General features: G+C 48.6%; 1 protein-coding gene across 1 annotated transcript; it reads right to left on the bottom strand.

Annotated features, from left to right (window-relative positions):
• Positions 1–4869: 4869 nt before the first annotated feature.
• LOC119355553 (serine/threonine-protein kinase OXI1-like) lies at positions 4870–7002 on the bottom strand. Its single transcript, XM_037622370.1, has 2 exons — positions 6243–7002; positions 4870–6159 (listed from the first exon to the last, which is right to left on the bottom strand). Exons 1-2 carry the CDS (start codon positions 6668–6670, stop codon positions 5205–5207), a joined length of 1383 nt encoding a protein of 460 aa, XP_037478267.1. The 5' UTR covers positions 6671–7002; the 3' UTR covers positions 4870–5204.
• Between the last annotated feature and the right edge of the window lie 6864 nt (positions 7003–13866).

Below are 13866 nucleotides of genomic sequence, written 5' to 3' on the forward strand. Positions count from 1 at the left end.
GGAAACTACCTTTGATCTTATACATGGCAGTTACACAAGCAAGCTGCAATAGGCATTCACAAGTCACGGCCTGTACTCTGATATGACAAAGCCCGCAAAACAGCACGGCCTTGGTGTCGTTAAAATCATGAACGTTCACGTGCAGCGCAAATTCAAATCCCAAACACATTTACACGTACCCCCTGTCCTACTTATACAATAAGATTCTAGACCAGATTCTAGCATGGTCACTTTTCGCCTACTCACTCACGGCGTTCGTCCTAGCATAGCTATCTACTAGGCCAAGCATAGTCACGTACGGACGGAGGGGGTGGATGGGTCGACACACACACAACGCACGCAAATCTAATACGGCGATCAACTTTGAGCGCCTAGCTAGCTAACGCCAAAGGGAGTCGCGGGACAAAGCGGCACGGCGCGGCACCACAAACGGGCGCCGCGCGCGCACCGCGGCATCGACCGGCACGGCACGGGCGCGCGGGGCCGCTCAACTCTTTTTCTTTATACATATCCGCCATGCACAGAGACAAAAAATGTTTGTCAGTTTGTCACCGTGTGGCATCACCGTCTTGTTGGACCCTGCGGCTACCATCGCTCGGACAACGTACATCGGTCTCCGGTCGCTGTTGGTTCTTGGCTTGACCCGGGTGCGTACACGACGAGCGGCTCCGGGTTCACGGTCCGTTTGGAGCTGGTAGATTCGTACCACGGCGGCTGGTAGAAACAGGAGGGTGAATGAATCGAGCCTGGTAAACAGCAGAGCGCCGGTGGTGAACTGAGAGGTCGCCGTCAAAGAAAGCAGTAGGGGATTTGTTTTGAGAGAATTCCTTATTTGACATTATCTTAAGTTCCGATTCTTTATTTGACACTTAAAAGTTTTTCTTTCCTATTTGACACCAGGCGTAAATTTTATTCTCTATATGACACTCTAGTTCATTTTTAACTCTAACGGTGTTAAGTAGAGATGTAAAAGGACGTTACTACCCTTGATGCATTCTGCGACCCAATTTCTTACCTTAAAGACAAAGAAGTATATGAGATATGTGGTCAAGGTTAAATAGCCATCTAAGATCCGTATATTTGGTGACCGGATTTTCTACACAGCTAAATAAATCATGTTACATAAATGCTATATCAAGATCATGTTACATGCAACGAGTTGAGCCACGGACTAGGCAGCAACACATGCGAGGAGAGAAATGACCTGAGTCACGGAACTATTGAAACTGTATCACGCCTCTAGCAACTTGCGATTCCGCGTACATGCGTTGTGCGTTATCTATAATCCATCAATGATCAAGCTGCCTGCTTTGGTTACGTAGTTTTCTTGTTTTTTTTAGAGTACGTTTAGGCGTGCCATCGCCAACCAGCACCTTCGGCCAGGTCCAGGATGCCTGTGACGATTGTCACCCACGAAGGGACAACCTTGTGTCTGATCGGTCCTGCCTTTCCACGGAAAAACCCAGGCGACACTAGCAGAAGAGCAATGCCGCTCGCCACGCCACGCAGGATTGACCAGCCGCTCGCTGCTCGCCAAGACTCCATTTTGGCCGAGCCATCGAAGTGCCGCCACCAGCATGCGCGCGTTTCCCACCCCCCTTTCTTTTTCCCAGCGTTGCACAATGATTCTTTTTTTTTTTTGAAAAATTGCACAATGATTCATGGAAGGGTACTATGGTCCTAGTTGACTGAAGAGGCTAACGGAATTGACGGCGATGTCATATTGGGCAAAAAAAATTAGACCAAGTGTCAAATAGGGAAAAAAGAAAATTCTAGTGTCAAATAAGGAAACATATTTTGAAGTAGTGTCAAATAAGGAATTCTCTCATTTGTTTTACTCTGTCGTACGTGGCTCGTCTTGCTTCCCAAGTTGTTTCTGATATCAGAGGAGAATTCTGCACTGTTTTTCCTTTAAAAAAAACGCACGACAGGAGTTTTTTTTTTATGGAAGTCGACCAGGGGAGCTCGTTGTTTCAAGAAAAGAGAAGAAAGTTTTGAAGATGCACGCGTCCACCAGAAAAGAGGTCGCTTGCTACTTGTCTACACTTTTATTCTTGTTGCTAGTATTTGCATAAACGTATTAAGGGCACCTCTAATAGCAAGCCGCAAATTTTCTCCCGCATTCGTCCGCGTACAGTGGGGACAAGTCCGCGAATATGGATGCGGAAGGACGCCATTCAACCGTGGCCGCATATATTTCAAACTCTTTTTCAACAATCAGATGAAATTCGGGCAAACAAGAAGGATTTCATGCAAACTGAACGAGAACAGACACATTTTCGAAATATTTTCAACTAAAATTCTAAAACTATGTGCACGTTCGGTTGCGCAGAGCTCCACTCCCACGACACAGATACAATACACTAGTCTATGGCCGGCCGAGGCTTGTCTTCCCCATGCACGGCAACCCGAAATAACCGGACTACCGGGAGCCCAAGAGGCATGTTCTTCCCCCGTATCTTCCTTATGTCCGGCTGGGCCGCTCATCAGATGGCCAAAGAGGGTGCTTCAGCCGGAGGGGAAAGGTGCTTCCGTGAAGCTCAGACGGCTGCCCAGGATGGTCTGAGATAAAGGAGAACCGCCCGGGTAACTGGCGGTGCACTTCCTTGGACCCAAGCGGCGATAGCCTCCCGTGTTCTACTTATCCTCGATGATGACGGCAGGCGCGGACGTGCGGGCCACCACCTCGTCCACATCCCCGCAACCGACTTCTTTCTCTCCATGCATGGCGCGGCTACGCGCGCGTCAACGGAGGATGGCGCGTTTGCAGGCACTGGATGCGGCGATGCCCGTGCCAATGTGGAGCAACTCGCCACTCCTCAACGAGTTGGCCTGGAGCGGCGAGTTGCTGAACCACGCGGTGGCTTGAGGCGGCAACTTGCTCCGTCGGTTCAGGCGCAGGAGGTGGAGCAGTGAGCTTCCTCGCTCGTATCATGCAGGGCTCGGCGAGCCACCCAGGCGGCTTGTATGCCGGAGAACTGCTCTGTTTCGGAAGCCATCGAAAAAGTGAAGAAAATGGCGAAGAAGAAGATGAGGGAACGGCGGAGAGGTGCGATTCTTGCCCGGCATCTGGCCTCGTTTAAATAGAGGGCTGACGAGAGGAGCTTGACCGGCGTTGCGTTTAATGCTGACCCGCTCATGAGCGGACGTGGGGTAGGAGTAGGTTTCTTGACTTCCATGCGGGTTTAATGAAGGCGTATGAATGCAGTGAGGAGACGTGTTTAGTCGAGCGTGCAGCGGATGACGTCCTCGGCCAACGTGCTGCTTCAACTGAGAGGTCGCGTCCGTTCTGAGCCGCCTTCAACGTGAAGCGGCACGCTCTACAGCGACGTGAATGCGGGCAGCTGGCGGCCTGCGGGAAGAAGCAGGCTTGGATCGGTCCGGACTCCCGCAAACCTCCGCTCTTTTGTCTTCAGTTTGTGAGATAAATCACGTCCGGACCGCGCCACAAACTGATACGGGTCTGCGTTGGATGCTTCTGCGGTCCGGATGGATGTGAGAGGTTTGTGGGTCCGCTTTCGAGATGCTCTAACTGGTCGAATAGCCAACATGGTGGTTTGCAAGGGTTGGGAGGCTTGGACCTTCATTTTGCAAAGAAGTACTCACTCCGTCTTATAATGTATAGTGTTAAAAAACATCTTACATCATGTTGTGTCAAAAAAAATGTCCTTCATTATGAGACGGAGGGAGTAGAAGATTCATCCACTTGTTTGTTTGTGAGATAACGAGATGCAAAGCAAACCACTAGGTTTACCGAATGTAGACGCGAGGAGGAATCAAGCAAGCAAAAAGATTGGACGGGCACCCAGTGGAGGAAGGAACGACGGCGCCGTCCACTAGTCTCGTGCAGATTCCTTGCATAAACACGAGCATTTCCTCGGGGAATAACCGGCGGCCCGGCAGTGAAGGGAACGTACCACCAAGGGCGCGTACACAAGCATGTGCCCTCACAACCTAGAGCTCATCATATGGCTTTTCCTTGCTCGGCCCACATGACCATGTTGCATGCACGCACGCACCAAGGACGACTGCACGTCATGGCCTCGTGGGTTCGTTCGGTGGTGAATGCTGCACAGCCACAAAGCTGGCTCCTTCCCTTTTCCCCCCGCCTTCGTGGTGGGTAAAATGCACAAATTTGACCTTAGATCGAAATTATTTCACAAACTAAACTGTTTTTAAAAGTATTTCACCCGGCTGATCTTTAATGTGCAGCGCCTGACAGCAAGGCGCTGCACTCTGCTGTGCAACGCCTAACACTTAGGCGCCACACTGTGCAGCGCCTAGCTCTAAGGAGTTGCACTACACTGTGCAGCGCTTAGCTGTAAGGAGTTGCACAGTAGAATGCAGCGCCTTGTTATCGGACGCTACATAAAAGGATCAGCAGTGTGAAATATTTTCAAAAGCAGTTTAGTTTGTGAAATACATTCGCTTTGAGGTTAAATTGGTCAATTTTGCGGCCGCGCTGGCAATGGCGTACCTGCTCCTGCTCACTGCACCACCGGGCAAGTAAAGGGGGCCAGGCTAGCCCCTGTGTTCCATTTACTCACGGTGGCGACTCGTTGGCTGGCAGATTACAAATTTCATGCTGTATTTCTGTACGTTAACAGTAGTAATTGAAGCCTCTGAAGTCTGAGCGCATAGCTCTACGTAGGTAGCAGCAGTGGTTGGGCAGTGGCCACCACTGCACTTCACTGTGCGGACACCACGCCTCCGCGCATCTTCAGAAACTAGGATAACACCGTCCTGGTTTGGTTTATGGCGCGAGAACAGAATAGAATAGTTATTTCTAGCAAGTTGATGCCTACAATTTCCATAACAATTCAATGCTTACCAAATGTCAATGTGCACAAAATGGAAAAACAAACATCAGGACCCTCATCTGCCTAATATTATTAACTGCTGATTATTCATTATGTACTCCATCACCTCAACAATCCTCGTATGTACGGGGCAAAGTAAAGTAAAGTATCCACCAAAAATGTGGACAAGAAGCGAAGCAAAACGTACTCTGCTCCGCTAAGCACACGATTACCTCCTTAATTATGTACTCATCCTTTTCTCCACCAAATCCCACCTTATGCTAGTACTGTTCTCTACTACGATTTTCCCAAAGAAAAGAAAATATCGTGTATTAACAAAATAAACCTGGCCAAGCCCATTTTTCGGGGAAGGACAAAGTGCTACTAAAAATCTAAAAAAAAAACTCAGAAAAACACGGAGAAATCGCCATCTTTCGACGGATCCATCATCCTCCGCTCACCGTCGTCGCCGACGCCCCCGCCCGTCTCCGTCTCCGGCAAAGCCTTCTTTTCGTCCCCCGCCGCCGCGGCGGCGTTCTCGACGTCGCTGGCCGCGAACGTCTCGTGGACGACCTTCTCGACGTCGAGCACCTCGGCATCGTCGTCGTCGTGGGGCAGGGCGGGGATGTAGGGCGGGCGCGCCACGCGGAGGATGCGGTCCCAGTCGACGCCGTGGAAGAAGGGGTGCGCCTTGATGCCGCGCGCGCCGACGCGCTTGGCCGGGTCCTTCTCCAGGAGGCGGGCGATGAGGTCGCGCAGCGGCGTCTTCTCGCCCACCAGCTCCGGCTGCTTGGTGAGCACGCGGTAGAAGGTCTCCTTGCGGTTCTGGCCCCGGAACGGCGTGCGCCCGTAGAGCATCTCGTAGAGTACCACGCCCAGGCCCCACCAGTCCACGCTGAAGTCGTGCCCGCTCCCGGCGATGATCTCCGGCGCCACGTAGTCCTCCGTGCCCACGAACGAGTTCGACTTGGCCGGCGTGCGCGCGCCGGAGACCGTGGAGGAGGCCGTGGTGGTCGTGGAGGAGGTGGAGGACGAGGAGGCCGTCCGCGAGGTGGACGGCGGCGACGGCGAGTCCGCGGACACGGCCGGCTTCGTGGCGTCGCCCGAACGGAACCGGAAGCACATGGCCGGCTTCTTGGGCTGCTTCCGGGTGTTCGGGGACGGCGAGCTGGGGACGGGCGCCGGTTTGGGGGCGTCCTGCTCCGGCGGCAGGATCGGGAGCCTCGTGGAGAGGTCGAAGTCGACGAGCATGATGTGGCCGGTGTCCTGTATGAGGACGTTCTCCGGCTTGAGGTCCCGGTAGACGATGCCGATGCTGTGCAGGTACTCGAGAGCCAGCACCAGCTCCGCCGCGTAGAACCTGCGAATTGGCAACGAATGGGTGAGTTCACGGATCAAATCTTCGACGGGTTAAGGGTGTTCGAGCGTTGCGCGGGGGCGTACCGTATGACGGAGTCGGAGAACATCTTCTCGGTCTGGCGGCGGCGGAGGGAGTTGAGGTCGCCGCCGCCGCAGCGGTCGATGGCGAAGCCGACGACGGCGTCGGTGGCGAGGACGCCGCGGAGGGCGGGGAGGAGCGGGTGGCGCAGGGCCAGCAGCACGTCGCGCTCGAACCAGATCCTCCGGTGCCCGTCCCCGGCGCCGCCGCCGCCGCCGCTCCCGCCGCTCCCGCCGCTCTTCTTGTGGCGCGCGGCCTCCCGCGAGACCGCCTTGAGCGCCATGGCGACGTCTCCGCCGCCTCCGCCGCCCTCGGGCACGACGTGGAAGACGACGCCCTTGGCGCCGCGGCCGAGCACGGAGACGGCCCGGAGGTCGGCCAGGCTGAGCTGGCGCGGCTCCGGCGGCGGCGGCGCGAGCGCCTGCGCCGTCATGGCCACCGCGAGAGGGAGCGCGCACGAGGACGGCGCCGCCTCGGATTGGGCGGCGGGGTGCGAGCGGGTTCGGCGCCCCGCGCCTGCGCCCGGGCGAGTGAGGGAGGGAAGGGTGGGGTGGGGTGGGGATTGGTTGCGGTTTGATTTTTGGTATTCCCCCGATTCGATTCCAATCCAGGCTTGGCGCTCCTCTGCGTGCGTTGCGTTGCGTTGGTTATATGCGGCGGGCAACAGGCTCTGCCTGCCTTGCCTTCCCTTGGCGACGAAGCACTCCGGGGTTTTCTTCCGGGAAGCGAGCGTTTGGAGACGGGCGGAGGTTTTTAATCCCTTGGTTCGTCGACGGGCTGCGGGCGGTCTTCTCTCGCGTGTGTGTGCGCGTGGTGTTGTTGGGTGTGGGGGCAGGTTTGTTACCGAGAAATGGACGGATTTTGTGGGCTCCTCCTGCGCTCGCCCAGTTTCTTGCTCCTGCAGGGATTCTTCTAGAACGAAGGCAGCTTCGGTCTGTCGTACAGGTATATACAGTGCAGCAGAGATTAATTTTTCATGGATAAGTTCACTGCAGCTACAGCAATGCTGTATTTCAGCCAACCGATTTCAATTCGCTTTCATTCCAACTCTCTGAATGTCCCATCTCGAGCTGTAGTTTATGCTCAACATTTTAGTCGGCATTTGAATTTCTGGACGTTCGATCCCGCACTCCCCATGGCTATATCATTTAGCGTTAATTTAATATATATTTTCCGATTAAGGTTTTCTTTGTTCGGTTATATCGTTTCTCTTATGGCTCTGTCTAGGATACATCTAACCTGATCTTCACTATGTTTGTCGTCTATTTTTTTTTGTCCCAGCTTTTTTTTTGTTCTTTGTTGCTGCCTTATTTATGGAAGATTAGATGTGACATCCTTAAAAAACTGTGTCGTTGACCGTCCGGTGCGATGCCCAGATCTTGACGAGGGGTGAAGTGACACGTCAGTTGTAACACTCGTTTGCTAACACATTTAAACGGCGCAAATGACATCCTATACAAACAAAGCCTCCCACTAGATTGCCTGCCACATGAAGCCTCCACCCAGAAGACCTAACACGAATCCCAGTTTCTCTTTTTTCTAGTACACTATAGGTGGCAAAAATATCCATTTTTTGTAAATTTTCAAAAAAAAGGTACATGGAACAATAATAGATTTTTTTCTGCAGGATGCCAACGTTTTTCTTTAAAAAACACTGTTCACATGTCAATTTGTTTTATACATGTGGCAAAATTTAGAGTTTTTTTCCTCCTGGTCCATGACAAATTAAAGACATTTTTTTCTTCAAGCATTGGAATTTTAGGTCTTTTTGAAATACTCGCATGGCAATTTTGGAAATGTTTTTTCTACTTTCTCACATGGCAATTTTATAAAGGGCATAGCAATTTAATTTTTAAGAGCGTGAAAATTTTATTTTTGATGGCATGAATTTTTTTTATCATGGGCAATTTATTGTGTGTCGTTTCTATGTTTTTGAAAATGAAAATATGAAGCATACAAAATTCTTTGTAACATCTTTTATTAATTAATATGCAAATTTGTCGTGTATGACCTTCCTTGTCTGCATTTTTGGATCATGGTATTTTTTTTGTTTTGTTTCTAATTTTAAATTACTATTGCCTTTTTGCCTTGTATGTATTTCTTGTGGTTTCTATATTTTTGAAAATGGAAATATAAAGCATGGAAATTCCTTGTCCGTCTTTTATTAATTAATCTGCATTTTTTGGTTTATGCTATTCCTTGTCAGCATTTTTGGATCATGGTATTTTCCTGTTTTGTTTATAATTTTAGATTACTATTGCCTTTTTGCCTCGTAGGTATTTCTTGTGGTTTCTATGTTTTTGAAAATGGAAATATAAAGCATGGCAAATTCCTTGTACGTCTTTTATTAATTAATCTGCATTTTTTTTGTTTATGCTATTCCTTGTCTGCATTTTTGGATCATGGTATTTGTGTTGTTGTTTCTTATTTTACATTTACCTTTGCCTTTTTGCCTCGTAGGTTTCTTGTGGTGTCTATGTTTTAGAAAATGAAAATATAAAGCATGGCAAATTCCTTGTACGTCTTTAATTGATTAGTATGCAATTTTTTCGTCTATGCTCTTCCTTGTCTGCATTTTTGGATCATGTTATTTGTTTTTGTTGTTTCTTATTTTAGATTTACAATTGCCTTTTTGCCTCGTAATTAATTTTGGGGTTTCTATGTTTTTTAAAATGAAAATATAAAGCACGACAAATTTCTTGTACGTCTTTAGTTAATTAATATGCAAAAAATATGTGTATGATCTTCCTTGTCTGCATTTTTGGATCATGGTATTTGTTTCCGCTGCTTTATTTTCATGTACAGTTGCCTTTTTGCCTCGTAGGTATTTTTTTGTCGTTTGGAAATGAAAATATAAAGCATGGAAATTCCTTGTATGTCTTTTATTTATTAATATGCAATATTCTTCGTGTATGGTCTTCTTGTCTGCATTTTTGGATCATGGTATTTGTTTCTACTGTTTCTTATTTTAGATTTACTATTTCCTTTTTGCTTGTAGGTATTTTTTTAGTAGGCTACTATGGCAATTTCCACTAGTTATTTTGTAGTTTATTATGGCAAAAAAAATTGTAGTAATTTTTTTTAGAAAATGTTGCTTTTAGGAGGACTAACAAGGAAATTAAAGGGGTCTGTCTGGTCTGGTTCGCCCTTGGGTAGTTCTCGTAGCCAATGTTTTTGTTCGCACGACCGAATCATTGTCAGGAACGATTCGTTCGCAGGAGGCATCCCGATTAACCATTTTTTAAAGATGTTTCTTCTAACCACGTAACTGTAAGGACCCCGGTAGTGGCCCTGCTAGGGGGCCTTCTAGGCCATTACACACGCGACGATGGGAGTGAGCCCGGATGAAGGGATAAGCGTTCCCTAATCACTTTGACCCCAAGTTGAGGGGGGCGGCCTAGATCACATCTCCCATTGGAAAACCCTAGCCTCCATCATCTATACCAATATAAAAAGACCTAAAGCGGTAGATCTAACTGATCTCGGCCATCAAACTAAGTCAATCCAATGACCTAGACCTCTCCAATAGCGAGCGTTCAACGTGTTTAACGTGCAATTAATATCATACCAAACATTACACTAATCATAGAATTAACACATAAATAACAGCATATGTAATATCCGCATGCAATTAATGTCATATCAAACTAATCACATAATTAATATACAAATAATAATATACCTAATATCCGCGTACAATTAATATATTTCCTAAATATTAATGTGCATTGCACGTGCCTATTTACTAATGTATATAAGGGAAGGCTAGCGGCTCTCATTCGCATATATTTGTCAAGGCTAAATTCAAAAGATGCCTTGACACGATGGTGACTGGGGCAATGTTTTACCAGACTTCGGGTTCTTAGAGAGGAGAGATTGTCTATATTCTTATCACGAGCCAGACCCCGGTATATATAACATACCGAGGGGCCTAAGGCTACTTTGGTGGAGGTATAGTCCTCCGCAACTCCGGTATCTTTGAATTGTACTCCAAGTCATCCATAGTCTTCATGTATTTCGTCACGGGCTACCCAAGTTGTACTCGATTTCTTTGCTTTTACTCCCAGCTCTAATTGCAACTAGGGTCTTATTTTGGATTTTCTGTGTAGAGTAGAGTTATATCATTTCTCTTCTAACCGTATAACTTTTTGGCTGTTGCTTATAGTTTCAGGTGGTACCAATGTTGCAGTTTTTACTTTGTTGTACTTAACTTGAATTATTATTGGATTTTCCCATGTTAGCCGGTATTTTTGGATGATTCATTCATGTTCCCCCGTAATTACTGTTTCTCGGTGCATAGTTTTTTACAATTCAAAAACAGGAATTCTAGTTTATAGTTTCTTTTGGCGGGTAAGTTATACTGACTTAAGTTATACTAAACCAGTGACACTTATTTCTTTATTAGCCCAGAATTATAGTTCATAGTTATTGTATATAAGTTGATGTATTATTGCAGTTCTTTGCATATTAGTCTGGGTTTCTATGATAAAAAAATGACTATACATGAATTTGTTTTTATTTGAATGCCACATGTCATTTCTTTATTGGCTGATTTTTCTTTATTGACGGTAAGTTCATTTTTGTCAAATGTCAAAAGAAACATTCGTCAAATTCACGAAAACGATGCTACACTGTTTTCCCCTGTCGGTCGAACACATTTAAACCTAAGTACTTGTTGGTTTCCTCTTGCCATCCAACTATACACTACTCCCTGTGTTTCCATATAATAGTCAAATATTATGAAACAGAGGGAGTACTTAATTAATTGGTTTGGACAGGCTAACAAATTAGGGATGGGCCGGGTTAGTAGTAGGAGATCGTCCCCGGCCTAAGTATGTTTATTGTGTTGGAAATATGCCCTAGAGGCAATAATAAAATGGTTATTATTATAGTTCCTTGTTCATGCTAATTGTCTATTGTTCATGCTATAATTGTGTTATCCGGAAATCGTAATACATGTGTGAATACATGGACCACAACATGTCCCTAGTGAGCCTCTAGTTGACTAGCTCGTTGATCAATAGATGGTTACGGTTTCCAGACCATGGACATTGGATGTCATTGATAACGGGATCACATCATTAGGAGAATGATGTGATGGACAAGACCCAATCCTAAGCATAGCACAAGATCGTGTAGTTCGTCTGCTAGAGCTTTTCTAAGTGTCAAGTATCATTTCCTTAGACCATGAGATTGTGCAACTCCCGGATACCGTAGGAGTGCTTTGGGTGTACCAAACGTCACAACGTAACTGGGTGGCTATAAAGGTACACTACAGATATCTCCGAAAGTGTCTGTTGGGTTGGCATGAATCGAGACTGGGATTTGTCACTCCGTATGACGGAGAGGTATCTCTGGGCCCACTCGGTAATGCATCATCATAATGAGCTCAGTGTGACTAAGTAGTTGGTCACGGGATCATGCATTACGGAACAAGTAAAGTGACTTGCCGGTAACGAGATTGAACGAGGTATTGGGATACCGACGATCGAATCTCGGGCAAGTAACGTACCGATTGACAAAGGGAATTGTATACGGGATTGCTTGAATCCTCGACATCGTGGTTCATCTGATGAGATCATCGTGGAACATGTGGGAGTCAACATGGGTATCTAGATCCCGATGTTGTTTATTGGCCGGAGAGTTGTCTCGGTCATGTCTGCATGGTTCCCGAACCCGTAGGTCTACACACTTAAGGTTCGATGACGCTAGGGTTATTAGGAAGACTTGTATGTCATTACCAAATGTTGTTCAGAGTCCCGGATGAGATCTCGGACGTCACGAGGAGTTCCGGAATGGTCCGGAGGTGAAGATTTATATGTAGGAAGTTGTCATACGGTCACCGGAAAGGTTCGGGGGCATATCGGTATTGTACCGGGGCCACCGGAGGGGTTCCGGGGGTCCACCGGGAGGGGCCACATCTCTCAGAGGGACTTATGGCCCGTAGAGGAAAGGGAACCAGCCCTACATGGGCTGGGCGCATCCCCCCCATGGGCCCATGCGCCTAGGGTTGGGGGGAAACCCTAAGGGGGGCGCCCCCCTTGCTTGGGGGGCAAGCCCCCTCCCCTTGGCCGTCGCCCCCCCTCTAGATCTCATCTAGAGGGGGCCAGCCCCCTTCCTCCTTCCCCTATAAATAGAGGGGCAAGGGGAGGGCTGCACATACCATCCAAGGCGCAGCCCCTTGTTGGGGAACGTTGCAGAAAACAAAAAATTTCCTACTCGTTTCACCAAGATCATCTAGGAGTTCATCTAGCAACGAGTGATTAGATGCATCTACATACCTTTGTAGATCGCGCACGGAAGCGTTCAAAAGAACGGTGATGATGTAGTCGTACTCGACGTGATCCAAATCACTGATGACCAGCGCCGAACGGACGGCACCTCCGCGTTCAACACACGTACGGGACGGGAAACGTCTCCTCCTTCTTGATCCAGCAAGGGGGAAGGAGAGGTTGATGAAGATCCAGCAGCACGACGGCGTGGTGGTGGATGCAGGGCGTCACAGCAGCAGGGCTTCGCCGAGACTACGAGGGAGAGACGTAACGGGGAAGGTGGAGGCGCCAGGGGCTGGTGTAAAATCCCTCCTCTCCCCCCCACGATATATAGGGGTGCCAAGGGGGGGCGCCGGCCCTAGTAGATGGCATCTACTAGGGGGGGCGGCGGCCAAGGGGAGGTTTCCCTCCCCCCCAAGGCACCTAGGGGTGCCTTCCACCACATGGACTCTTCCATGGTGGAAACCCTAGGCGCATGGGCCTATAGGGGCTGGTGCCCTTGGCCCATCTAGGCCAAGGCGCACCCACTACAGCCCATGTGGCCCCCCGGGACAGGTGGCCCCACCCGGTGGACCCCCGGGACCCTTCCGGTGGTCCCGGTACAATACCGATAACCCCGAAACTTGTCCCGATGCCCGAAATAGCACTTCCTATATATAATTCTTTACCTCCGGACCATTCCGGAACTCCTCGTGACGTCCGGGATCTCATCCGGGACTCCGAACAACATTCTGGTTTTTTGCATATACATATCTTCATAACCCTAGCGTCACCGAACCTTAAGTGTGTAGACCCTACGGGTTCGGGAGACAAGCAGACATGACCGAGACGACTCTCCGGTCAATAACCAACAGCGGGATCTGGATACCCATGTTGGCTCCCACATGCTCCACGATGATCTCATCGGATGAACCACGATGTCGAGGATTTAATCAATCCCGTACGCTATTCCCTTTGTCTATCGATATGTTACTTGCCCGAGATTCGATCGTCGGTATCCCAATACCTCGTTCAATCTCGTTACCGGCAAGTCACTTTACTCGTACCGTAATGCATGATCCCGTGACCAGACACTTGGTCACTCTGAGCTCATTATGATGATGCATTACCGAGTGGGCCCAGTGATACCTCTCCGTCATACGGAGTGACAAATCCCAGTCTTGATCCATGTCACCCAACAGACACTTTTGGAGATACCCGTAGTCTACCTTTATAGTCACCCAGTTACGTTGTGACGTTTGGCATACCCAAAGCACTCCTACGGTACCCGGGAGTTACACGATCTCATGGTCTAAGGAAAAGATACTTGACATTGGAAAACTCTAGCAAACGAACTTATACGATCTTGTGCTATGTT

This window comes from Triticum dicoccoides, chromosome 2A, assembly GCF_002162155.2.
Source record: "Triticum dicoccoides isolate Atlit2015 ecotype Zavitan chromosome 2A, WEW_v2.0, whole genome shotgun sequence".
Classification (NCBI taxonomy): Eukaryota; Viridiplantae; Streptophyta; class Magnoliopsida; order Poales; family Poaceae; genus Triticum; species Triticum dicoccoides.

Excerpts from the sequence above, each read along its gene's own strand:
- LOC119355553 (XM_037622370.1), bottom strand. The coding sequence starts at position 6,670 with ATGACGGCGCAGGCGCTCGCGCCGCCGCCGCCGGAGCCGCGCCAGCTC. Across the intron at positions 6,160-6,242 it reads TTCTCCGACTCCGTCATACG|GTTCTACGCGGCGGAGCTGG; the intron begins GTACGCCCCCGC and ends GCCAATTCGCAG.